This window comes from Mobula birostris, chromosome 19, assembly GCF_030028105.1.
Source record: "Mobula birostris isolate sMobBir1 chromosome 19, sMobBir1.hap1, whole genome shotgun sequence".
Classification (NCBI taxonomy): Eukaryota; Metazoa; Chordata; class Chondrichthyes; order Myliobatiformes; family Myliobatidae; genus Mobula; species Mobula birostris.
In genome coordinates this window covers 61,076,527-61,104,449 of record NC_092388.1, presented here as the reverse complement: position 1 = coordinate 61,104,449, position 27,923 = coordinate 61,076,527, and the positions used below count along the sequence as shown (strand labels likewise).

The following is a 27,923-nucleotide window of genomic DNA, read 5'->3' as shown; positions in this document are numbered from 1 at the left end:
ACTTCCTACTTTTTTTTAACCAGGGCATCTATATTTCTCATCAGCCAAGGTTCCCTTAACTTGCCAGCTTCACCCTTTATCTACATTTGTGAGCAATTACCGGTTAAGATGGTGCTACTAAACATGTACGACAGTTTCTTGGTGGTCAAACAGCTAAGAAATTTGACTAAAACATCACTAAAAATACCTTTTCTGAGGTAAATTATGTTAAATTATTGCTACAAATAGTGAAGGGATGAGTAATGGCGAGGCGAGTTCGGGGGATGAATCAATGTAGATTGAGTTCTGATGCCCAGGCTGTGAGATTGGATCACTATGGGCACTGAGCTGATTTTGAAGAGCTTGAGAGTGGCTTCAGGCTGGGTGACAGGAACTGGGCCCAGAGCAAGTCGCTGGGCAATGAAATCTTGGCCTGGAGCAAGCCACTCTGCGGCATGATCCAGGCCCGAGGCCTTTTGCAACAGTGGTGCCTGGGTCCTAGTGCAATGTACGATTCGCTGTTTGGACAATTTAAATGCCGACCCAGATCGGAGGTGAGAGCCAACTTTGCTCACTCTCCATGATGTTCATTCCTCTCTCCAGGGTGCCAGAGCCTTTTGCTATTCCATTTTTTGGTCAATTTAAATGCCGGCCCACGGAGACTGAAAAGACAGGGTGTCGGTCGGGGCGAGAGCCGAATTCACTCGTTCTCCACAATGGTCATCTCCATGGCACTGAAAACTGCCCCAGCTGCTATGTTCTGTGTCTGCTAATATGATGAGCTGATAAGCGAGGGCTTGGGCTCCGGGGTTCAGATCTGAGGACTTTTTTTGGTTTGGAATGCTGTTGTTCGCTTCATGACTTGTTTTTTTTTCTTTCTCTTGCTAGTGAAAGTGAGTGTTAGTCTTTTATTTATATATTTTTTCTTTAAATTGGGTTATTTCAGGTTTCTTGCTTTGTGGCTACCTGTGAGCAAGCAAATCTCAAGGTTGTTTAATTTATACATTCTTTGATAATAAATGTAATTGAATCTTAATAAGAACATGCTGCTGCTGGATTCTCAATATCATAAATCAGAGAAAGTAAACAAATCAAGCACACAAATTAATATGTATGCATATTATTAATTAGAGGCTGGGATGTTATCAAAGATGATGAGACGGGACAGGTGAAGTGATCCCGAGTCTGTGTGGCACTGTGGTACAACAGTCACTGTTGTCACCTCATGCTCCAGCAATCTTTCAGTCCTGTCTGTGTGGAGATTGCAGATTTTCCCTGCAACCACATAAATTTGCTCCAAGCACTCCAATTTATCTCCATATCCTAAAGATAAGCCGGAAGGTTAATTGGCCACTGTAAATTATCCTGTGATGATGAGTGGCAAAAGAATCAAAAAGTTAATGGACACGTGATGAGAATAAATTGCAAGTTTACTGGGAAATAAGAGGGGAATGTGACTGATCGGATTACTTTTCTGGGAGCTGCCATAGCCCACCTTCCACATCATAATAAGCAAAGAAAAATCTGTAAGAAGGTGTAAAAAGTGTGGATCATTTGTAAACGGGGAGGGAGGGAGGAATGGGCTTGTTTTGCTGTTTGTTACGTTGTGTTGTGCTGCTGAACCGTGAGGACATGCTATGTGGTGCCAGGATGTGTGGTGGCACTTACAGCCCTCTTCAGGCACCCCTTATAAAACAGAAATCCAGACAAGTGCAAACATAATACAAACTAATGAACACATTGAAACGTTCAAAGGACACTTTAATCACATATATACAAATAGAAAGTTTGAAAAAAACTAGAACAATGGAAAACTGCTGAAGGAAAAGGGTTAGCTTTACAACTAAACTCAGGCAATCCAACCACGAGCTTCTGTCACGTACTTGTGTTTGGGAATGCAACAGGTAGGATAGGGATCACAAACATAAGATGGAGATTGCAAGTTATTTCAGGCATAAACGTTAACATCTGCACACAGCCTATACTAAAAATTATGGGGTTAGAGTTCCTCAGAAGACAACAAACTCATCCTGTCCCTTTTGACCCTCACCAATTTTTAATCGAAGTACCATAGATCCTATTCAGATGCAAAGAGGCTTGGTATGGTAACTGCTGTGCAAGAAACTGCAGAATTACAGACACCGCTGAGCTCATCATAGGAAGTAGCCTCTCCTCCATGGACTCTGTCCAGACCTTACTGCTTCAGTAAAGCAGCCAGAATTATCAAAAATCCCACACACCCTGGACATTCTCTTCTTCAGCCCTTCCATCAGGCAGAAGATATGAAAGGCTGAAATCACGTACCAACAGGCTCAAGGACAGTTTCTATCCCACTGTTGTAATGTTTCCCTGGAATAATAAGATGCACTTTCTGACCTCATAATCTACCTCTCTGTGGCATTGCACCTGTTCTGACTGTGCTGCACTTTGTAATGCTACACTTTATTATGCATACTGTTCTATTTTACAGTTCTATCTTATACTACCTCAATGCACTGCTGTAATAAGTTGATCTGTATAGAGGGCATGCAAGTGTTTCACTGTACCTTTGCACGTGACCAACTTACTTCCTGTCCCTTTCCTCCCACCCCCAAACCCTAAATAGTGTCCACTCCCTTCCCAAAGCCTGTTAGCTAATCCACTCTCCCCCGTTCACTCCCTCAAAGCCGACCCGTACTCCACTCCCTAACCCAATCACTCTCCAAACTCCTCCCCAAATTGCCTCCTACCACTCTCCTCCTCTGCAAAAGCCCCTAATACTTCTCTCCCCTCTAAAGCCCGTTTTCCCCTTTCCCTAGGCCGATAAGACCTTGCTTACCCACTCCTTGCCCCAACCCAAGCCCACCCTCATTCCCAATCCTCTCTTCTCCCCCGCCTCCATCCCATTTCCTCCTCCTGCTGCTGTAGTGTACGTCCCACAGCTGATCCGGCGACCCCCATCCTTCCCGAGACACAGCCGACCCTCACTCGGACAGACGCCGCCACACATGCCGCTATCCATCACCGCCGCACGCCAAGTCCTTCCATGCAGCCAAACTTTACGTCCTTGCCCGCCCCATTTTCACGGCCGCGGCCGCGATTGGTTGAGTCTGAGGAGGTCGAAGCGGTTGGTTGGTCACTGGCTCTGACAATCGGAGCGTGTTTCCAGTTCCGGCAGCAGCAAGTTCGGCTGCGGCGGGACGGCATGGGCGCGCGGAAGGGCCGGCAGTAGTTGTGTCCTGTTAACCGGCGTCATGGCTGAGCGGGAGCACAAGAGCCTCGATGATTTCTTCGCCAAAAGAGACAAGAAAAAGAAGAAAGACAAGACCAAAATGGTGAAGGCAGGGCCAGTCGCGCCGCCCAAAGCTGCCGTGGCGGCCGAGACCGTGGCCTTGTCAGCGCAACCTAACTCGGCCCCGGAGCCGGCCGTGACAGCGGCCTCGCCCACCGACCCAGCCGACGCGGCGCCTGTAGCGATCCCCGCCCAGACTGCAGTCGCCAAGAAGCCCAAGAAGGAGAAGGAGCGAATGGTGAAGGGGGAGAGCCAGGACCTGCAGCAGGAGCCGACCAGGGTGAGCAACGCGGGCAGGTTGGGCCTTGCCGTCACCCCGGCCTTGTGAATGGGCCACACGAGGGAATAGGGTCGTCGTTGAGAATGCTGTTCCACCTATCTGCGGGGGATGAACAGGCTGCTGATATTGCGAGAACAGAGAGAAAGAGTTCTTTTTCCCCCCTGAGGGGGCGTTACGTGGTTGAAGGTCGATTTATACTTTGCTTGTTCGGTGGGGAAGGGGGAGGAAAGAAGATATTGGGAGGCTCTAGGTTTTATGTGAGTGGTTGAGAGTGAAGTGGGCAATCGGAGAAGAAAGAAAAACATTCAGTATTTCTCCAATTTTGGCCTCATTGGTTTCTTTTGCCATCCTTATGGTCGATTGTACATCCTTCGTTCTTCCCGTTTCGCTGATTTTTAAAACATACACGTTGAGCGTTTATTTCTCGTTTTGTCCGATTAGTTGTGAAATTAGACTCAGCACTGCTAACGTGGTTTTATGTTCCCGTAATGAATTTGTCAGTTGAACGTTTGGACTACGTTTATGTAAACAGCTGCAACCAACAAGGAGTCGTTTTTAAAACGTTTTTCATTTCGTAGTTTTTCGTTAGTTAGATGTTTTTAAGCGAATAGCTTTAAGAAAGTTGTCGTAACTACTCATCCAAGAAAGCGGGGAGTATTCCATGACATTTCTGATGTGCCTTGTAAATGGATGAATGCTTGCAGAATAGTTATGTTTTGATCCACTCTAGTCAACCACTATTTATGGTAAATCTGTACTTGGGTGTCATTGACTACCCCAACATACAGTAGTCTAATTCTGACCTCTAATTTTTACTGTTTATTGGCATTCAGTGTTGGATAGGCTTTTTGAGCTGTGCCAGCCAGCAATGCTCCGATTTAACCCTTGCCTAGTCACGGGACAATTTACAATGACCAATTAATGTACCAACTGACACATCTTTGTATGCTCTTCCCGTGACTGCTTGGGTTTCCTCTTACATCCAAACTTCTTACAGGCTGTGGCAGGAAATGAACCCGGATCTCTGATACAGTGGTCAGCAAGCGCACTACACCACTGTGCCGCCCATAGGATTGATTTCCTTTGCTATTCCTATTGGCAATTGTACATCTTTCATTCTTCCCTTTTCTCTTAATTATTTTAAAATGTATACGTTAACCTTGGAGTCATTATTGAAAGTGATACCATTGAACGTAAAGGGGATAAAGGTGGTCATTGTTGGGCATTTAATGTTGTATGAGTAACCCCTTATGAGATTGAGTGTAATTTGATGAGTTGCAAGTAGAATTTTGAATGATCATTTTTGTTTCTGGTACTGGAGGAGCTGAGAAATGTTAACTATAGATTCTTGAAGAATATCTGTAGGCTTTTCCCGGGGCTCGGGTGATTTACTATCTGTGTGCTAGGTACTATTTTCAGTAAGATGCCCATATAAGTGGCTAACTTTTGTAACTACACCCTCTATGCCATCATTGCGGAAAGTAACTTGCACTGTTTTTTTTAAATGTCATTGCTCTTCAGTAAATTAGCTCAGTTGTTGAGTCAGAGTGGTGGAGGTTATTACATCTGTGTCTTTAAGTTCTCTGAAAGGGTTAAAGTCAAATGGGGCTCAGCAGGTCAAGCAGCACCTCTGCAGGCCAAAGGATGGTTCATGTACTGGACTGAGAAACTACGTCAGGACTGAGTACAGAAGGTGGCCAAGTGTAAAGAAGTGTGAGCGAGAGATGGTGACGGGTAGAACCAGGTGCAGATGAAACTGGGAGGGAATAGGAAGGGTATATACCAAGGATGGGAAAAAAAACCCAGGTGGAAAGGTATGTATTGATGGCTCAAAGTGGGGTAATGAGTGGGAAAATTAGAAAAGCTAAATTAAAGGAGGCAAGGGGGGTGGGTGGGGTAAGGAAAGGAAAGGATTGGTTCCTGCTTTGGTGGATTGCAATATGGGGAGGGAATGTGTAGACTACCTGCAGTTCTTCACAAGATGGACACAGGTAGGACTTAACCTGGCTGAAGAGTTGTGTGGTCACTGTCTTGATGAGGGTTAGGCCATTTAGTGCTGAGATGAGAAATTTCTTTACTCAGGATGGTTACCTTTCATGTTTTTCTACTTTAATGGGCTGCAGTAATTTAGTCACTGAGTTCATTCAGTATTTGTATCAGCAGGTTGGAGTGGACAGATGTGAGCAAAATGCAGGAAAGTTGGTCATGATCGTGATCCAGCTTGAAGATCTGCCCACTGCTGATGATGATAACTGATTCTGGTGATGTCTGTTGGTTATGCCACCATATCTAAAATGTCTTTTGATTTTTAAGGGGAAGTCACTCTTATCCTGCAGCTGGAAATTCACCTCAACCAAAGAAAAGTGTCTATTATTTAGGCCTTTGATTTATTTTGCACTTCATTTTTAAAAAAATTTGTGAATAAACTAAATTTTATTTGTGATTTGCAAAGATGTATCAGGGTGTTTGGAATTGGATCATAGGTCAGGAATCTCATTGGAAGGAGTAAAGAGCATTGAGGAGCTGAAGAAAATACATGTTTTTAAAGGTTAAGATTAACATTCAATAGAAGTAGCTTAGCATTTGCCTGCTGACCTACCTTGTTACTAACACTGTTTTACCAACCTGCAGGTTTGGGAATATAGCTAATAAAGTAGAAAAGGGAAAACCAGTGAACAGTACATGGGTTTTCAATGCTTGGGCCTCAGGTAAAGTATGCCAATGATACTAAACCAGGTCGTATTATAATGATGCAAAAAGGCTTGGATTGAGCAAATCAGTGAATACTTGGCAGTACAGTATAGTTTGGGTAAATAACAGTTAATGCCTTGGAGGGAAATATGAAGCAATATATTTAAATTGTGTTTGATGAGGAAATGATGTGCAGAGAGATTTGGATATCCTTGTACATCAGTCACTGCAGGTACAGCAACCATTTAAGATAAATTGTATGCTGGCCTTTATTATTGCAAGCGGATTTAAGTGCAAGAGTCTTGGTGAGTCCACACAAGGAGGATTATGTGCAGTTTCTATTTCTTTCACAATGGATATCCTGCTATAGGAGTGCGTGAGGCTTCTCAGACTGGTAACTGGGGTAGTAAAATGTGCTTACATTGATTAGCTTTGTATTCACGAACTTAAGATCTCACTGAAGCTTACAATATTCAGATAGGTTTAGACAAACTGGACATGAGAAGGATCTAGTGTTTTGACTAGTGTGGCAGTCTTGGATTGCAGGGCAAGAGATTTAGGACTAAGGAGAAAGTGGAGTTCACCAGCATGGTGTTCTAGGAGCTGTGACAATATATTTGAAAACGGATTTTAAGATGCAAAGTATCATGGGGTATGTGGAGAGAATGGAAAATGGTATTAAAGTGGTTGATCAGCCATGATCTATTAGATGTTAGAACAGGCTTCAGGGGCCAAATGGTTTGCTTTCTATTCATCTCCTTCATGTAAGCTGTCGTCCCTAAAACCCGTTGTTGACCTGATCCTTTACTTACCACTCTCAATTTGCCAATGGCTTAGTATACCTAGGCTTTTTGCATACCCACACCATTGGAAGTCATGTCTCCATCTGATTTGGTTGCCTTTTTTATTCTAGTCACTACATGAGTAGTGCATTAGCCCATTTAATCAAAGAATGCAGTAGGTGATTGTGTAGGTGACTGAGTTATCAAATTCCATTTTCTCCCTTCATCAGAATACATTTTTGACACTAAGTGTGGATAACGTTTCTTCTTGAAACCTCCATTCCAATAGTTGTGCATTATATGCATTGAGTTTTGAAAATGTTGTTTTGCTAATTATCTTAAATACTGTTTGCTGCTTGCATTTTTTTCTGTATTCACTCTTTAATCTTGTGTGTTCATTCTTTAACTTGGACTGTGAACCATCTATACTTTAAGGGGCAAATCCATTTTTTCCTCAGTCTCTCCAAGTCAGTGGTTTCTCAAATCAATTATTTTAGTAAATCCTCTATTCACTTCTTGTCATACCAAGTAACTGCAATGTGTGGAATTCTCGCATATGTAGCTGGACTCTAGTGAAATTTTTAAAAAGTGCTAAAACTTCCACATTTTATGTTCCTTATACAAAACCTTTTGATAATCCTCCAGCTCTTTACCTGAACTACTTAAATGTACCACATATCATTTGTTGCTGCTGTTTTTTTTTAAATATCAAAATGCATTGCTTCACACTGCTCTGTATTAGTTATCTTGAAGTTAAGCTGTCCTTTTGAAATTCACTATGACCCTCATTTACTGCTGCATATCTGTTTGGTATCATCTGAAGATTTTGGAATTATTCCCCAGGTCTCTGAGTTCAGGGCACAACGATGTCCAAAAGATTCGTGAGTGATCTTACTGGTTCTGAGTTGGCTTGAATCAGCATTTTGGATAGGTAATCTAGGTCTAGGGACATGATCATTGCAATACCGTGAATGCAGTTAGCCAAATATTTGTAGTTGGATTATTGTATTATAGAAGAGTGATCTGTGGAATGCTCAATGGCCTGTTTTTTTCATTCCAGATTTTTGTTTTTCTTGGGTGCTTCAGTTCACCGCAGAGTACCGGCTCTCATTTGTTAATATTTAATATTTGGTTCTGTTTTTTACATTATACCAAAATTTGATGTTTTACAGTCTTTTGTCTATTTATAAAATAATCAGTGTACAAACTAACATTTAGATCTCTTACAGGAGGATGAGGAATGGAAGGAGTTTGAACAAAAGGAAGTTGATTACAGTGGTTTAAGGATTCATGCCTTACAAATCAGGTGAGCAGCAGAGTTTCAGTTACAGAGATTTCTTTTTCACTAAGCTTAAAATCACAGCTACAAGATGTAGTCATACAGTGGGATTTGTTTTGTTTGCTTGGTGATTACTTAGTAGCAAATTATATTTGTGCTACAAATACTAAGCAATGGCCACTCTAGGAGAATCCAAACACCTACTGTTGATGCTCAATTGTTTTGCCAGCACTGAGTTGCCCATCAATTCAATGATCTTCTCAATTATTTCTCTTTGCAGATATAAGGCATCCTCCTTGCACCTGTTATCATCAATCTTTGTAGTATTAGTAAATTTAGCCCGTTTAATTAAAAAAAAGTAGAATTCTTGTCGATTGATTTTATTTATACATTTGCCAAGAGAATGTGGATGTCCCTGGCACTGCCTGGGTGTATTATTCTCAGTTACTGTTGAAACTGAGGTAGTTGAGACTCAACTCAATGTGTTTCTGGAGTCTTATTGGGTAAAAGTAGCATGTTTCCTTTCCTGAAAGGTATTAATGTGTCAAATGTTCTGCAACAAAGTGGTAGTTTCATAGTTACTATTATTGAGGCTAGTTTTCAGTTTCAAGATTATTTTAATTGCATAAATTTAAATTCTTCAGCTGGCTTGATGGATTTGAACTTCTGCATCAGTGATCCTGAGCTCCACTGGTTTAGTCACTTAATGCCCACAGTAATGCCCCAAACTGATAATATCCTAACTTTGGTTAGAATCCATTTGAACTCTTGTTTTAGTAATAACTGTAGTGAAGGATATGTTTTGAAAAAATAGTAAAGGTAGTGAAGTTAATGAGCAGTTGAGTTTCTTTCTTTGCATCAGATTTGTGATAGTTTTTGTAAAATCCAAAAAATTATATTGGTTTCTGTAAAGTTAAATTATGGAAACTTGCTTGTTACATACTAAATTAGGCACAGTCATAATCATATGGAACAGAAACAATCCCATTGGTCCATCACATCCATGTTTGCCTTTGTACCTCTTTACAATACAAGTTTGTTGAAATGTGACTCAACCATACATAAATACCCATGAACAGCCAGATGAAACAGTGTCTCTCTGGGGCCAAGGTACCAACAGTCACACTCAGCACAAGGCACATATAGCACATTTAAGATAGCAGTAAACATGTAGTCACACAAAAAAATACACTCCCATTTATCCATATTAGGTCCATAGTTCCTATGTTTTCATTATCTAACCGGTTGTCTAAACATGAGATCCTGCAGATGATGGAAATCTAGTGTAAATACATAAAATGCTCTTTCTCTAACTTCCTATAATTCCTCCGCTCTTTCTCCTATTCTTTTCATTTCATTTCCCAGTCTTGCTCCCATCTTAGCTCTTTTCTCCACCTATCACCTCCCCCCTCCTTCCCTTTCTCCCAGGGTTCACTCCTCTATCAGATTCCTTTTTTAGCCCGCTACTTTTTCCACTTGTCATTTCCCAGCTTCTTACTTCATCCTCCCCTTTCACATCCACCTATCTTCCCCTCACGTGACTTCACTCCGGGTTGCACTTGTCCCCCTACATTCTATTCCCCCTTCCTTTCCACGCCTGATGAAGGGTCTTGGCCTAAAAAATTGGTTGTTCATTTCAAAAGATGTTTTTTGACCTGAGTTCTTCATGCACATTGTGTGTTACTCTAGGTATTAGTCTAGATGTTTTTATGACTAATGGTGTGCTGCAATGACTGGTGCTGAGTCCATTGTTTGTCACCTATATTAGTGACTGGGATAAAAATGTGGTAAACTTGATCAGCAAATTTGCATATGACACATGTAGTGGATGAAGAAGGCTGTCAAAGCTTGCGGTGAGGTCTGGACAATCTGGACAAATGGGCCGAAAAATGGCAGATGGTAATGAATGCAGGCGAAGTATTGCACTTTGGGAGGACACACCAGGGTAGGACTTGCACAGTGAACGGTAGAGCTCTGAGAAGTGCAGTAGAACATTGGGACCTGGGAATACAGATCCATAATTGCTTGAAAATAGCATCACAGGTAGATAGGGTCATAAAAGAGCTTTTGGCATATTGGCCTTCATAAATCAGAGTATTGATTAAGGGAATTGGGATGTTGTGTTGAAGGGGTATATGACATTGGTGAGGCCAAATTTGGAGTATTGGTGCAGTTCTGGTTACCTGTCTACAGAGAAGATATCAATGAGATTGAAAGAGAAAATTTACAAGCAAGACTTGAGGACCTGAGTTATAATGAAAGATTGAGTAGGTTAGGACTTTATTCCCTGGAGTGTTGGAGAATGAGGGGAGATTTGACTAAATTAGGAAGGGTATAGATAGGGTAAATTCAAGTGGGCTTTCTCCACTGAGATTGGGTGAGACTAGAGCTAGAGGCAAGGGTGAAAGGCAAAATATTTCAGGGGAACTTCACTCAGGGCAGCGTAAACGTGGAACACGTAGCCAGTGGAAGTGTGAATGCGGGTTTGATTGGAACATTTAGAGAAGTTTGGATAAGAACATGATGGGAGGGCATTGGAGGGCTGCTGTCCAGGTACGGGTTGATGGGACTAGCAAAGTAAATTTGGCGTAGGCTGTATGGGCTGAAGATCCTTTTTCTGTGCTGTAGCACTCTTATGACCAAATGTCATGAGAGTCTCTACCTACAGCAACTCTTCAGGCAGTACATTGCAACCTCTGGCAACCCTCTTGAAAAATGTACACTCAGATTCACTATGATTCATTGACTGTGGGCGAAAGATTCTTAATACTTACCCTTTCTGTAACCCTCCTAATTCTCTGTTTCTGTCAGGTCACTCCTCAGCCTCCTCTGCTCCAGATAAAATAAACTAGCCTATTTATTTTCTGTATAATTTTAAGGCTCCAATCCAGGCAACATCCTGGTAAATCCCTGCCTCCTATAAGCAAAGCTTTATAAAGCTGTAACATGTTCCAGTTCTTGTATTCTGTGCCACATTCAATGCTCCATGCTGCCACTTTCAGAGTTTCAAGGGCTGGATGTCTTAACATTTTCTATGAAAAGTAAGGCATTCAGTTTTTGATAATCACGATGATGTTTCAGGTCTAAAGTAACCTTTCCCTCTTCCTTTTGTTATTGGAAGTTGACAGAATTGTAAGATGTGTTCTGTCTTTGCGCTGTTGAGGACAGTATACGAAATGTTCCTACTCATTCAGATAGCGAGCTGCCTTTGCAGCTGTCCTAAAACTGAAAGGTGTTGGAACCGGTCATGTACAACAAATGAAATTGGGCCACTTCTGACCTATGTGTGTGTGCCTTCTGGGGCAAAGTGGAACATGTTCAAAGATGGAAAGGTGACAATCTGTTCATTGTAGCTTCAAAGTTCCCATTCTAAACTCAAGCATCCTGATTTTTGCCTCATTTATGAGTCTGACATATTAATTGAAGGCATAATTATAATGTATTATATGTCTATATATAATTTTAAGCTATTTGGACTTCTGATTTTTAGTTTAATGCTAGCCTTTACTAACTGCAGTGATGAAAGAGAGGAAGAAGATAATGAGAAGAAAGAAGATCAAGATGAGAATGGAGAGAATATCTTGTATAGAGAAGGAGACAGGACCATTGGACCTTGGAACAAGATAACGCCAGTGCAGACACCTGTCACTGTGGGTAAGCATAGACAGTGAGAAATCAGATTGAAGGACTTTTACTCCTAAATTCCCACATTGCTAACTTGTCAATAATTTAGAACCATCGGGCAATGTACTGTGACATTATTGACAATAAACAAATGTAAACTATAAAGCTATTCATTTGGAATTTTATGCAGAACTTCTACATGCACCACGTGCACCATGAAATAGTTGTCAAAGAAGGGTTGTGTTTAAATAAATCTATTAATTATACCACTATTTGTCTTGTGGAACTCTGCATATCTCAATAGCTTGGCCTTTAGTTGAAAACTTTTGTAGTTTGAATGGAACCTTTAATGCATAGGTGTCTGAACATGAAATCTAAACAAGGTTTAAGCGTTTTGAGTTGTATTGCTGTAATCATTCTTTTCAAGATGTGAGATTGTTTAATGTTATTTCCTGTGCAGAAGTGCAAGGAGAACAGAATAATTGTTACTCTGAATCTGCTTCAGCACAACTAAAGATAAAGAACACAATAATTTTTGTTTAAACAGACACAGATAAATACATAAGATAGCTTGTATGCATTTTTTATGTCCATAAAGTAATGCCAGGCTGTACATGAGGTTACTGGCGGGAAATAATAATGCAGTGGTGGAGTTAGTGGGTGGAGGTGTTGATCAGTCTTGCTGCTTGGGGAAGTCACTGTTTTTGTATCTTGTCCTGGTGTGGATGCTACATAGCCTCCTCCCTGATGATCCATGAACAGGATGTGTGGAATCCTTCAAGTTATCCTGCACCTTTCTGTATATATGTCCTTCATGGCGGGTAGGTTGTTGCCAGTAATGCATTGGGCTGTTTTTGGAACTTTCCTGTCTGCTGCATTGCAGTTCCCATGTCAAGCAGTGATACAGCTTCCTTAGATGCTCCCTACTGCACATCTGTAGAATGACATGAGTACCAATGTGCAAAATCTCTTCAGCCTCCTCAGGATGTAGAGGCTTTCTTGATGAAGATATGTTTTGGAACATGGGAGGTTGTGCACTTCGAGTGTTTGAAACTGCTTACACTTCCCACAGCTATGCCACCTATGTAAAGGGGGTTGTGAGTGGTGCAAGTTCTGAAGGTGATTATCATCTTTTTTTTTCTTGTTGACATTATTGTCTTTTTGAGGTTATTTGCTTGACACCAGGCCTTGAGCTCTTCCACCTCCTCTCTGTAGGCAGTTTAATCACTGTTGGTTAAGAGACCCATGACTATCCTGTCATCAGTGAACTTGATGATATGATCGCTCAGATGTTTGACCATACAGTTATGTATGAGCATTGGGCTCAGCACACAGCCCTGGGCGGCACCTGTATGGAAGGTGATGGGAGGGAAGAGCAGTTGTGCATCCTGACAATCTGAGGTCTGTTGGTTAGGAAATTCAACACACAGTTGCAGAGATATGTTTAGACTAAGGTCTGTGGGACAATAGTGTTGAAGGCTGATTTTTCCAACTGATGTTTAAGAGATTTTGGATTTGTAAATCGTCCCCCTTCTCAAGCTCTTGGGCACTTTAGCCTTTTATGCAGCTGTTAAGAAACATCTACCTCTATTAATTCTTGCATCTGTAAGTTTGGAGCTGCATTTGAAGGTTCCATCTATTAACGGAGGGCTTGCATTTGTGTTCGCAAGGAGCATGCAGCTTGTGAGGCATTGGGTATTCTGTTTTGGAAAACTTTTTTTTCTATATTGTTTTCCCTTGTTTATTTCTGTTTCGTTAATCATTTCCTGAGCAAAAGGATAGAAATAATAATTCTGCAAGGCTTTTGGTGCTTTAAAAGTCAGCTGAAGTGGTTGTTCTTAACCCTAATTCTAGTTTCTTCCAGAACAGGCTACAGATTTGTGTAGTTGACCTAGGATCTAACCATATTGTACCATATTGATTTATTGTTATTCCCTTAACGTGTAAAGTTTTGAATTGCTTTAGAAAGTTGATAATTTGTTTAATTTCATTATGATTCTAGTTGAAGAAGTCCCAGAAGCAAAACCAGCTGGTGTGTATCGACCTCCTGGAGCCAGGTCGGGTAGTGTGAGAAGAACACAATCACAAGGACCACCCGAGATCTTCAATGATGTACAGTTTCCATCCCTACAGGCGTCAGCAAAGCATGTAGAAACCAGAAAGTAAGCTTGGATGCATTTACTTGCTGTCGGTGATTACCTACTTGTTTGATCACCACAATGTGTTTAAAGCATTTTTTCTACTTGTGATGAAAGCATTTTTCAGTGATGTTTCAAGATTTGTTTAAAGTTTTTTTAAAACTTTTTTTTTTAATATAGTCTACCATTTGCCCAAAGACACTGTACTTGAATCTTGCTGGTTGTACTACAATGTACGCTTGCTCATAAATATAACATCATCCTGTTTCTTGGCTTATTTTCAACAATACAAAAACATACAATATCTATGTAGCCTTTACTTGAAGAAAGATTCTGGTTAGTCACTGTGTTTAAAAAATGTGCGCAAGAATTAAAAATGGGCCAATGAGTACATACACTTGATGTAGTATGAGCTGAGAAACATTCAATTTTGATTTGTCATCATTCAGTCAGGGTAGCAATGGATGTTCCCAAATCTTACTCAACTCGTGGATAGAGAGGTCGATGGAATAGACTGTATGTACTGTACATAATCAATACATAACTAAAATTCTCATTGTTTATGTCTGTTTGTGCCCTCAAATTAGCCCAAACGGTGCATTAAAGCGGCACTTTTTTTTTGACTAAATGGACTTAAAATGTGCTAACTTACACAATGCATGCAAAGTTCGGGGTTATATTCATTTAAAATTGCTCACTCATCAACTGGCCTCGTTTTCCACCTGATTCTAGCTTTCATGGAAACCTCAACGTGACACCGCGACACATGCGCAGGGCCAGTCTCAGCAGCGCCTCACGATACTCACAGCAGCCACACCAACCGCAGCAAAAGGGCAGGGCAGCTCTATTTCTAGCGGTCACATCCTGCTAATCACTGTCAGCATGTGCAGGATTGGAACAGATCAAACTGCGACCCATCAATAAGAGATATTTAAATCTTATTGTAATGAAGTACTTCGAAACACCCTATTCCCAGATTCTACACTTGGACTAATAGGGATGGGAAAGAAGGAGAATGGGGAAAAGAGTGGAGGACTACGCTGGGATTTCTGAAGCAAATGTTCTGGGTCGAGTGTATACCGTTATTGTCTGGGATGAGTGCCCCGGACCGGACTCTTCGTGATGTATGCGGCAAGAATGAGGCCGTCGGGGGTATTTTATACTTTATTGTCGCCAAACAATTGGTACTAGAACGTACAATCATCACAGCGATATTTGATTCTGCGCTTCCCACTCCCTGGATTAAATATTAAAAATAGTTAAAATTAGTAAATATTAAAAATTTAAATTATAAATCATAAATAGAAAATAGAAAAATGGAAAGTAAGGTAGTGCAAAAAAACTGAGAGGCAGGTCCGGATATTTGGAGGGTACGGCCCAGATCCAGGTCAGGATCCATTCAGCAGTCTTATCACAGTTGGAAAGAAGCTGTTCCCAAATCTGGCCGTACGAGGCTTCAAGCTCCTGGGCCTTCACCCAGAGGGAAGAGGGATGAAAAGTGTGTTGGCTGTGTGGGTCGTGTCCTTGATTATCCTGGCAGCACTGCTCCCACAGCGTGCGGTGTAAAGTGAGTCCACAGACGGAAGATTGGTTTGTGTGATGTGCTATGCCGTGTTCACGATCTTCTGTAGCTTCTTTCGGTCTTGGACAGGACAACTTCCATACCAGGTTGTGATGCACCCTAGAAGAATGCTTTCTACGGTGCATCTATAAAAATTAGTGAGGGTTTTAGGGGACAGGCCAAATTTCTTTAGTTTTCTCAGGAAGTAAAGGCGTTGGTGGGCCTTCTTGGCAGTGAACTCTGCTCGGTTGGACCAAGTCTGAGTTCACTCTGACCATTTTAACCATTTGCTGTGGCGATTTCCGTCAGCCTCTAGCAGTTGTGAAACGAGGAAATGATGCTGATGTGGAGAATTCATGCATAAAAAAAATCCTACTTATGGAGAAGCTTCATCAAGTTTCAATTGAAGAGAAACATGCAATAGAGTGAGGGAGAAGACAATATTGAGAAAAATGAAAGCTATGAAATCGAATTACAGGAAGATATGATTCTGCAGCAAAAACTATGGAAGAATGTATTGATTTCATCTACCTGACATTTGACAATCCTGCAGAACTGTTCTCGGGGAATTCTGTCTTTGTTCCTCTCAATGAAATGATGCGAAAAATAAACTTCACATGCACTAGACGCTTCCCTGGAATCATGAAAGAATACTGTTCCTTCAATGCTGTAAGTGAAGGCGCTAACGCCGCTCATTTTCCAGCAGAATTCCTGGATTCGGTTGAACTCTGGATTGCCACCACATAAACTGGAATTGAAGAGGGGATCTCCCATCATTTCAATGAGGAACTTGGATCCACCAAGGCTTTGCAATAGAACGCAAATGACGCTGGAAGAACTGCACGACAATCTCATCGTAGCAAAGATACACATTGGTGCATTCAAAAATGACATTGTCATGATCCCAAGAATTACTCTCAGTTTATCAGAAGGGGAAGATGTCCCTCTTCAGCGGAGCCAGTTCCGGATACAGTCATGCTTTGCTATGACTATACATAAGGCGCAAGGCCAAACCATGGAGGATGTGCTGATTTTTCTGGAGAAACCGGTATTCCAGCATGGTCAGCTGTATGTGGCTTTAAGCCGGGGAAAAAGAAATGAAAACGTTAGAGTATTCTTGAAGGGTGGCAGATCAACCAGAAATGTTGTCATCAAAAAAGTGTCCTCCGTTAAATGAGCTATATTTGTCATGCTACGCGTCTTTCTTTAATAAACTTGAGTTTTTCTTCTTTAATTTCCAAAGCAAAGCAATAGCATTCAGGGAATTCTAATGTTCATTCTGGTCACATCAAACTGCACTACCTTCCTCTCAAAGGGTGCCCCAACGGGCGGCCCGGTTGTCTGGTGAATATATAATAGTTAATTCCCTAGTTATTGTTAATGTGCAATCTCCAAAGAAGGTATTGGGTAGTTCAGATTGCCAACATGGATACAGTAGGGTCTTTTAAGAGGCTCATGGATGGGTACATGGAGTTTAGAAAAATAGAGGGCTATGGGTAACCCTAGGTAATTTCTAAAGTAAGTACGTGTTCAGTGCAGCATTGTGGGCCGAAGGACCTGTATTGTGCTGTAGGTTTTCTACGTTTCTATGTCTTCCTCACCCACCAAACAGTCCTTCCAGGTGAGGCAACAGTTCACCAGTGAATCTCCATTGTGTCCAGTGCAGCCTCCTATACCATTGCTGAGGTCCATTGTAAATTGGGGGGACCACTTCGTAGAGCACTTCCTCTCCATTCGCCAGAAGTGGAACTTCCCAGTGGCCAAACATTTTCATTCCTGTTCCGACATGTCGGTCTATGGCTGCCTCTTGTGCCACAATGAGGCCACCCTCAGGGTAAAGGAGCAACACCTTGTATTCCATCTGAGTATCCTCCACTCTGATGGCATGAATATTGATTTCTCTCTTTGCTCTAAAATAAAAAAATCCCTCTTCCTGTCCTTTTGTATTTCCTATTCTGGCCTCTTACCTCTTAACTGCCTGTCACCTCCCACTGGGTCCCCTTCTCCTCTTCTCTCCTATCACTCTCATTTCTTATCAGATTCCTTCAGCTCCAGCCTTTACTACACACCTGGCCTCACCTATAACCTTCTTACTATCCTCCTTCCCCTCCCCCCACCTTTTTATTCTGGTGTCTTCCCTCTTCCTTCCAGTCCTGAAGACTGGTCTCAGCCCAAAATAAATCTCTTCATTTCCATAGATGCTGCCTGACCTGCTGAGTTCCTCCAGCATTTTGCTTTGTATCTGCAGAATTTCTCATATTCAGATTAAAATAGATCCCTGAAATATAAAACTACCTATTGTTGCTGTTAAAAGTTTTATGGGCTTAAATTGACTCTAGATTAATTCTCAGAGGCCTTCTATCTAGTGTGCTGTAATGGGTATTTGAAGGAAGAATTGAAAATGAAGATATGTATTTTGTACAGAAAATCCAATTTGCTTTGTCTACTAATCAGCTTCACATTTTGGAATTCACTTAAATTTATTTTTCAATAAACTGAGTTATCATTTTTAATCCTATTTGTACAATCTCTACAAACAAATAGAGTACCATGACTGAGTTGTCATCTGGACTAAAGCAGCTAAACCAAACCTAGTTGTAATAACCCAAATTTAGGATTTCATAGGTGTAGATACTTGGAGCAAGAGTCCAGCTATAATCATATTTAAACGGTGGATTGCTGCTCTTATTATTGCAGGGAATTCTTAGTTGCAAAACTTTCTGGTTGTTTTAAGAAGTTGGATATAAAATTTGAAGACTGTGTCTGAGAATATAGATTTCTTGGATTTTTCCAAGACCTAGAAGAATATTTTTGGGAAAGACTGTTTGTAGGAGGTCCTTTAGCCATATAACTGTAGAAGGTTCTGTATTGCATTAACCTATAGTATTCAAGGCATGGCATGCTTTAAGAGGCAGAGAATAATCCTGCATATTATGCATGTATTAGCATGGATAGAGAATTGATTAACCAATAGAAAGCAGAGAGTTGGGATACATGGGTGTTTCTCTGTCTCACAGTCAGTGGTGAGCAGTGTGCCTCAGTTGATGCTGGGTCCACAACTGTTCACGATAATAGGTTAATGATTTGGAAGGCGGGTCCGAGTATAGTGTATGTATCAAAGTTTGCTGATGATACTAAATTGAGTGGAAAAGCAAATTGTGCAGAGGATATGGAGAGTCTGCAGAGAGATATAGATAGGATAAGTGAGTGGGCAAGGGTCTGGCAGATGGAGTACAATGTTGGTAAATGTGAGGTCATCCACTTTGGAAGGGGAAGTGAAAAATCAGATTATTATTTAAATGGTAAAAGTTTGCAGCATGCTGCTGTGCAGAAGGGCTTGGGAGTGCTTGTGCATGAATCACAAAAGGTTGGTTTGCAGGTGCAGCAGGCTGTCAAGAAGGCAAATGGAATGTTGGCTTTCACTGCAAGAGGGATTGAATTTAAGAGCAGGGAGGTTATGCTGCAACTGTATAGGGTAATAGTGAGGCTACATTTGGAGTATTGCATGCAGTTCTGGTCTCCTTGAGGAAGGATATACTAGCTTTGGAGGTGGTGCAGAGGAGGTTCACCAGGTTGATCCTAAAGATGATGGAATTAGACTGTGAGGAGAGATTGAGTGGCCTGGGTCTGTACTTGCTGAAATTCAGAAGGATGAGAGGAGATCTTATAGAAACATAAAATAATGAAAGAGATAGATAAGATGGAGGCGGGAAAGTTGCTTCCACTGGTAGGTGAGACTAGAACTAGGGAACATAGCCTCAAGATTTGGGGGAGTAAATTTAGGACGGAGATAAGGAGGAACTACCTCACCCGAAGAATGGTGAATCTATGGAACTCTCTGCTCAATGAAGCAGTGGAGGCTACCTCAGTAAATATATTTAAGACAAGGTTGGATAGGTTTTTGTGTAGTAAGGGAATTGAGGGCAGGTAGTTGGAGATGAGCCCATGGTCAGATCAGCAATGATTTTATTGGATGGCGGAGCAGGCTCGACAGGCCAGATGGCCTACTCCTGCTCCTATTTGTTAGTCATGTTATTATTAAGCACACATGCTGAAAGATCAGGGAACTAACTAATGTATTTCAAATTTAGGCTCATTTTGCAAGAGTTGATGATAGTGAAGATTTGTACAGAGCAGAAATTGTATGCAGGACGCTACCACGTTTTTAACTGGGTAGTGGGTTTAATGTGTGTTTTCTTTAGTAATATTCTATGTTGAATTATTCCATAAGACCATAAGACAAAGGAGCAGAAGTCGGCCATTCGGCCCATCGAGTCTGCTCCGCCATTTTATCATGAGCTGATCCGTTCTCCCATTTAGTCCCACTCCCCTGTCTTCTCACCATAACTTTTGATGCCCTGGCTACTCAGATACCTATCAATCTCTGCCTTAAATACACCCATGCTGCCCATGGCAACAAATTCCATAGATTCACCACCCTCTGACTAAAAAAATTTCTTCGCATTTCTGTTCTGAATGGGCGCCCTTCAATCCTTAAGTCATGCCCTCTCGTACTAGACTCCCCCATCATGGGAAACAACTTTGCCACATCCACTCTGTCCATGCCTTTTAACATTCGAAATGTTTCTATGAGGTCTCCCCTCATTCTTCTAAACTCCAAGGAATACAGTCCAAGAACGGACAAACGGTCCTCATATGTTAACCCTCTCATTCCTGGAATCATTCTACTGAATCTTCTCTGTACCCTCTCCAACGTCAGCACATCCTTTCTTAAATAAGGAGACCAAAACTGCCCACAGTACTCCAAGTGAGGTCTCACCAGTGCCTTATAGAGCCTCGACATCACATCCCTGCTGCTATACTCTATTCCTCTAGAAATAAATGCCAACATTGCATTCGCCTTCTTCACTACTGATTTAACTTGGAGGTTAACCTTAAGGGTATCCTGTACGAGGACTCCCAAGTCCCGTTGCATCTCAGACCTTTGAATTCTTTCCCCATTTAAATAATAGTCTGCCCGTTTATTTTTTCTGCCAAAGTGCATAACCATACACTTTCCAACATTGTACTTCATTTGCCACTTCTCTGCCCATTCTTCCAATCTATCCAAGTCTCTCTGAAGACTCTGTTTCCTCAGCACTACCGCCCCCTCCACCTATCTTCGTATCGTCAGCAAACTTAGCCACAAAGCCATCTATTCCATAATCCAAATCGTTGATGTACAATGTAAAAAGAAGCGTCCCCAACACGGACCCCTGTGGAACACCACTGGTAACCGGCAACCAACCAGAATAGGATCCCTTTATTCCTACTCTCTGTTTCCTGCCAATCAGCCAACGCTCTATCCATGTACGTAACTTTCCCGTAATTCCCTGGGCTTTTATCTTGTTAAGTAGCCTCATGTGTGGCACCTTGTCAAAGGCCTTCTGAAAATCCAAATATATAACATCCACTGCATCTCCCTTGTCTGGCCTACTGGTAATTTCCTCAAAAAATTGTAATAGGTTTGTCAGGCAGGATTTTCCTTTAAGGAATCCATGCTGAGTTCTGCCCATCTTGTCATATGCCTCCAGGTACTCTGTAACCTCATCCTTGACAATCGACTCCCAACAACTTCCCAACCACCGATGTCAAGCTAACAGGTCTATAATTTCCTTTTTGCTTCCTTGCCCCCTTCTTAAATAGCGGAGTGACATTTGCAATCTTCCAGTCCTCCGGAACCATGCCAGAATCTATCGACTTCAGAAAGATCATGGCTAATGCCTCCGCAATCTCCATAGCTACTTCCTTCAGAACACGCGGGTGCATTCCATCTGGTCCGGGAGATTTATCTACCTTTAGACTATTCAGCTTCCTGAGTACTTTCTCTGTCGTAATTGTGACTGCGCACACTTCTCTTCCCTGCCACCCTTGAGGGTCCGGTATACTGCTGATGTCTTCCTCAGTGAAGACTGATGCAAAATACTCGTTCAGTTCCTCTGCCATCTCCTTATCTCCCATTACAATTTCTCCAGCATCATTTTCTATCGGTCCTATATCTACTCTCACCTGTCTTTTACTCTTTATATACTTGAAAAAGCTTTTAGTATCCTCTTTGATATTACTTGCTAGCTTCCTTTAATAGTTAATCTTTTCCCTCTTAATGACCTTCTTGGTTTCCTTTTGTAAAGTTTTAAAAACTTCCCAATCCTCTGTCTTCCCACTAATTTTTGCTTCCTTGTATGCCCTCTCCTTTGCTTTAACTTTGGCTTTGACTTCTCTTGTCAACCACGGTTCATCCTTTTTCCACTCGAAAATTTCTTCTTTTTTGGAATATACCTGTATTGCACCTTCCTCACTTCTCGCATAAACTCCAGCCACTGCTGCTCTGCTGTCTTTCCCGCCAGTGTCCCGTTCCAGTCAACTTTGGCCAGTTCCTCCTTCATGCCACTGTAATTTCCTTTACTCCACTGAAATACCGACACATCGCATTTTGGCTTCTCTTTTTCAAATTTCACAGTGAACTCAATCATGTTATGATCACTGCCTCCTAAGGGTTCCTTCACCTCAATCTCTCTAATCACCTCCGGTTCATTACACAATACCCAATTCAGTACAGCTGATCCCCTAGTGGGCTCAACAACAAGCTGTTCTAAAAAGCCATTTCGCAGACATTCTACAAATTCTCTTTCTTGAGATCCAGTGCCGACCTGATTTTCCCAATCCACTCGCATGTTAAAATCCCCCACAATTATCATAACACTGCCCTTCTGACAAGCCTTTTCTATTTCCAGTTGTAATTTGTAGTCCACATCCCTGCAGCTGTTTGGAGGCCTATAAATAACTGCCATCAGGGTCCTTTTACCCCTGCTATTTCTTAGCTCAACCCATAAAGATTCTGCACCTTCCGATCCTCTATCACCTCTTTCTAATGATTTAATATCATTTCTTACCAATAAAGCCACGCCTCTCCCTCTGCCTACCTTCCTATCCTTCCAATACACCATGTATCCTTTGACGTTCAGCTCCCAGAGACATGCATCCTTTAGCCAGGTCTCAGTGATGGCCACAATATCATACCTGCCAATCTGTAGCTGTACGACAAGATCATCCACCTTGTTCCTTATGCTGCGTGCATTTAAGTATAACACCTTAAGACCAGTATTTGATACTTTTCGCTTTGATTTCATTGCAACTTTATTGCACTGCAACTCATCCCAGTGGCTACAAATTTGCCCCATCACCTGCCTGTCTTTCCTGACATCTTTACTGCTCACTATCTTAGATTTATTTCTGTTTTCCCCTTCCTCCGCTCTGTCATTCCAGTTCCCATCCCCCTCCTAAATTAGTTTAAACCCTCCCTAACAGCTCTATTAAACTTTCCCGCCAGGATATTGGTTCTCTTCGGGTTCAGGTGTAACCTGTCCTTTTTGAACAGGTCATACTTCCCTCAGAAGAGATCCCAATTATTCATGCCTAATTGTTTTTGAATTAATTTTTATGATTTTGTAGGATAATCCCAGTAGCCTGATATTCCAGAGATGAGATCAATGCAATGGTACAGGAACACAAGATGGGAGCAGGGATAAGCCAGCTAGTTCTCCAGCCTGCTCTGTCACTCAGTGTGACTATGACTGAGTAACTCCTGTCAGATCCCCATTGCTCTCAGTCCTCCGATCTTTCAAAACTATCTACCTCTGCTTTAAAGTTCAAAGTGCATAAGAACAAATCATGCAAATAACAGAACATTTAACATCAAACTGCAGAATTTTCAAAAAAGTGAGTCCACAGCCACGAGCCAGAGGCGAGTGAAGCTGGTCCAGGAACTGATGGTCACAGGTACCAAATTACTCAGTTCAGTGCTGCATTGATGGCTGCAAGCTGCAGCCACAGAGCCAGTTCCACACTGAAGTACCTTGATCAAATGGTGCAAATAGTAAAGTGTGTTCATTGCTGAAGACATTAAAAACCAAACCACAGCAGAAAGTGAGTCAACATCCACGAGGTGCCAAGATGATTGAACCTTACAGCACGGGACCCAAGACTTCTGAACTATCCGCCGGCTGCAGCAAGAGTGAAACTGAACAGGTGACACTGAGCAGCTGTTCGTTATCTGCTCATTGATTTTAATCTTGTTCAACGCTTCAATCGGCGTGGAATAATGGAACCGACCACAGGTTTGCATTCGCCATTAGGAATTGACACAGCCACCCTGAGGGATGGCCGTAGTTGTGCTCCACGCTGAATACCCCAGAAGATTGCAGAAGCTCCAGATCGCTCCGTTACCCACAAAATAACATTCTCAAAAAGGAACTTACCGGCTGCAATCGATTGCAGTTCAGTAGTGGTAGGAGTCATCTGAAAGAATGAGGGCATCCAGTAGTTTTTAAGCTGTCTGCAAGATGTTGCTGTCGGTCACTGGTGCCATCTTGCTTTTAATATTTATAATGAATAGCCTCCACATGTCTCTGGGGTAAAGAATTCCAGAGGGTCACCACCTGTGAGAAAATTCTAGAAAGCTGGGCAGATGTACAATGCCATAACTTTGCTTCAGATTTTGAATCCACAATCCTGTAAGAACTTTGTGTACCAGAAAGCTTTTCACCATTTTAATCTGAACCCTAAGGGATGTCAACAAGCTGGAAGTTGTGTTTCCATCTTAAAACGCAAGTCTCCAACAGATGGCTGCAGCTTACCAGGCTTTTCAGACATCATATACCCATGCACATGATGATTTGAGAGGTCCAATAGAAGGCTCTTGGAGAATCTGCTGGTGATATTGCTGATCTCCATCATCCTTGCTAGGAAATAATCATTCCATAGTGGTCACTGGGTCACAATTCTTGAACTGTCCAGCTGACATCTATTATACATAGCCTACATCAGACCTGCTGCCATCTGTTGAAGGGCAGTTGGGGATGGGCACATGACTATTAAGTCCTCACTTAGCCATTCTTGACCTAACTGTTAATGCTAATGCCTTGTGAAAGAAGTTTGTAGCGTGAAAGATAGGAGGCATTCAATTGCACAGACTGTGGTGCAGAAACTAATGATCTATTTGAACAAAAATGGGTTGATGTTTGAGATTTGCCTCAGACATCATACCTTTAATTCTGTTGATATTTGTGGAGCTTTCATGTCCTGTTTTAGTTAGGCAGTTGTGTAACAAAAGTTAATGTAATTACTGAAGGAAAAGTACAGCCATTTTGGATAAATGCTTTGTGCTCAGACCACATTGCAGACAATTCTTAAAATTTTGTACACTCTAAATGAAAGTTATTTTTGTTGTATTGCAAAACCGTCTATCCAGTCTCACTATTTAGGAATGGTGTTTTTTGTCGTAAGCTATAGTGGAACACATTTGTGGAGGTTTAACAAAAGCGTAGGTGCTCGATTGCTTGCTGTAGGTAAGGTTGTCGTTCCTTGAATGTGGTTCAGCCTCCATGTGCAAAGTTCTGTTTCCTAAGTACTTGGAGTTTAATGTTTTGTTTTTTTTTCCCTCACTGCTATTGCTTTCACAGAGCCTGGTTACATTTATAAAATGTGGCCTTTTTTGGGTCGAGGAGAACTCTGCTCCTTATAAAACTCGTGTAGGTGTTATGCAAATTGGAGTGTTATGGGTAATCTCCCTATTGAAAGATAATGGTATGCGGCTGTTGGGACTATTCAAAAAATGAAAATGATTATATTTATGGTACATAATTTAATATTATTTGGATATGTTTTCTTATTACATTTGAACATTTATCTAGCTGACCATAATTTATTTTTTCCCAGAGATAAAGAAATGGAAAAGACCTTTGAGATGGTGAAATACAAAAACAGAGCCAGAGAGGATGGTTCTAAAAGTCAGTCCGTTCAGCTAGAACTTGGCAACCAATTTGCTGTTCTTGAAGAGCAGTAAATATTGGTGCATATTTTACAGACTGCTGCTCTGTGTTCCATCCCAGGTAACTAAGCAACATGGAAACCACCTGCGTTCACCACACAATGCAAGAAAAAAATATTTAATTGAGGTGGCATAGGCTTCTGTGGACAAATGAGGCATCATGTGAATTTTCAGCTTGCAGCACAATAACTGCTGTCATCTGCATTGGACTCGAATTGATACAAGGGTTTGAATGAAGTGTCAGTCTTGGAATGACATTTTTGGATAAAAAATGAAAATGCAGCCATTAAGTGGTCCATTTGTTTATAATCCTGCTTTCTAGATGAATGTTGAGCCTCAAAGGCGACTACCTCAGTTTGGCAGTGAGAACTGTGGACACCATTTTGACTGTACCTCGTTTGCCATCACTTATTTTAAAAGGAGTGTTACAACACTAGTTCAACATTACAGAGTATTAATCTGCTAAATTCCTGGGAGCAGAAATAGAAATTGTTTGACAGGCTTCAAATTGCATTTGAGGCTACATAACATTAAGTGACCTTACCATAAAATAAAAATCTTGTGTGGCATCTTCTAAAACATCTGGTTTTCAGCTAGGTGGCTGCATGCAAAGGCCTGGATTGCATCGCCTCCTTGCTTAAGATCATTCACAATCTGTTGTTTTTGGAAGTGATGCAGAAATGTAATATACGGCAGCATCCTCCATGTATGCTTGATGCTCATAGAGCTTTAATCTGACTTGGATCTTGGGTAAATGAATATTTTAGACATTTACTTTGTAAGTAGCAACACCCGCAAGAACCCAGGGTCCTCAAATCTTCAATTTGTAACAACAGTGTAAAACTAAAGTGGTGACCAACAGTTAAAACCTGGATATGGGGAATGGGAAAACAAGGATTTGCAAACAAGTGTTCCTTTTAGAATTATTTGCATTATATCACTTGAACAATCAAAATATAGTGTTTGTTATGTGACATGAATAATGACACTTATCACAATCTCTGGAGGTTGAATTCAATTCATCCATCTTTTGTGTATTTATGTAATTAGCTATTACCTTAACATTGCTGGGGGGGGGGTTGGATAAGGGGAAAATAAAGCTTAAGGTTGCAGTTTAAAAAAAAGACAACTGCAACTATTTATGAAGACTGGTACAGTATTTTCTTAAAGCTTTAAGACCACTTTTAAAATTGGATGTAGTGAAATAAGTGCATCTTAGGCTCTGACCAGTTGCGTTTTGAAATTCCCTTCCTTTAACTTGCAATAAAACTAATTTCCTTCAATAACTAGCAGCAACACTTGGTAGGCATAATTGGGTTGTTTTAAGATGCAGAATTAGAACCTATTTTGTGCTATACAAATGGAACAGCAGCTATTGTCTGAACTTATTTGATTCCTGGGCATGTATTATGGCTGTACTGGTGGAAAAAAATGAAATAAATTAATACATCTGCAACATGTGAATACTTTGTTTCTTTATAATGGCTATAAATCAGAGGATTATTTGGCATAATAATTATTGGGTTTTCGTGATTTGTGTCTCAATCTTCTGCTGTAGGGGCATGGTAATATGGGGGGGGGAAGAGAATTCTAGTGCTGCATGAAACAACTCTGCTACTGAATCAGCTACTAGAGTAACTACTCTGAGGTACATTTATTAGTGTTATTTGGTATTGTACTGGGGTTTAACTTGGTTTCAAAACATTGCATAACAGAGGGCCTATTTCAGTATTGTGCTATTGTATCCAGTTCAGCTTTTGTTCAGTACTAGTGAAAACATTTCCTGGTATTTTGTTTTGAGGATTGTGCCTTTCAGTGAGAATAGTTGTGGAGTTCCCATTATAATTTGATGGACAGCTGGTATCATGTCTGTTCATTCCTGTATTCTCTTGTATTTGAAGGAAATTATAATCCCTGTTTATTGCTTGAGTTATTGAATGAGACTAACCAATTTCATTTGTTTGAAAGATATGTTATTTGAGCTTTAAGTATCATTTAGTCTTGTGACAATTACTCAGCTTAGTCACATACAGTGCATACTTCAGGTCAAGATCGCACCTGCGTACCATATATTTCACTTTAATGTCTTTTACGTTTGTTTTTCATCTTGAATTGTAATTCTGGAGCTGTTGGAACCTGAGATTTGCAGTTTTGGGGGTTTCTGTGCTCTGCAGTCTCCGAGAGGATTCCGGGAGGCAGAGGCAGCGAACTTCATTGTGAGAAGGCTGCTGTTCAACTCCATTTTGCTGATTAAAGCTTCAACGACTGAAGCATTGAAGCAAATATGGAAGGTGTATGCCGGCTGCTTGCCTGATTGCTGGTGAGATGGCTCTGCTACCGGAGAAGGGGACTGCCTTTTGATCGCTAGTAGGATCACCCTGCTACCGGAGAAGAGGACTGCCTTTTGATCGCTAGTGGGATCACTCTGCTACTGGAGAAGGAAAGGCCTGCTGCCATGACTGGGGAATATTACCCAGGTTTTCTGCATT

General features: G+C 41.4%; 1 protein-coding gene across 1 annotated transcript; it reads left to right on the top strand.

The window, feature by feature from the left end:
• The first annotated feature begins 3,123 nt into the window (after nucleotides 1–3,123).
• cdv3 (carnitine deficiency-associated gene expressed in ventricle 3) lies at nucleotides 3,124–26,890 on the top strand. Its single transcript, XM_072283725.1, has 5 exons — nucleotides 3,124–3,530; nucleotides 8,233–8,309; nucleotides 11,800–11,936; nucleotides 13,909–14,068; nucleotides 25,323–26,890. The coding sequence occupies exons 1-5, from the start codon at nucleotides 3,213–3,215 to the stop codon at nucleotides 25,447–25,449; spliced, it is 819 nt and encodes a 272-aa protein (XP_072139826.1). The 5' UTR covers nucleotides 3,124–3,212; the 3' UTR covers nucleotides 25,450–26,890.
• The last annotated feature ends 1,033 nt before the right edge of the window (nucleotides 26,891–27,923 follow it).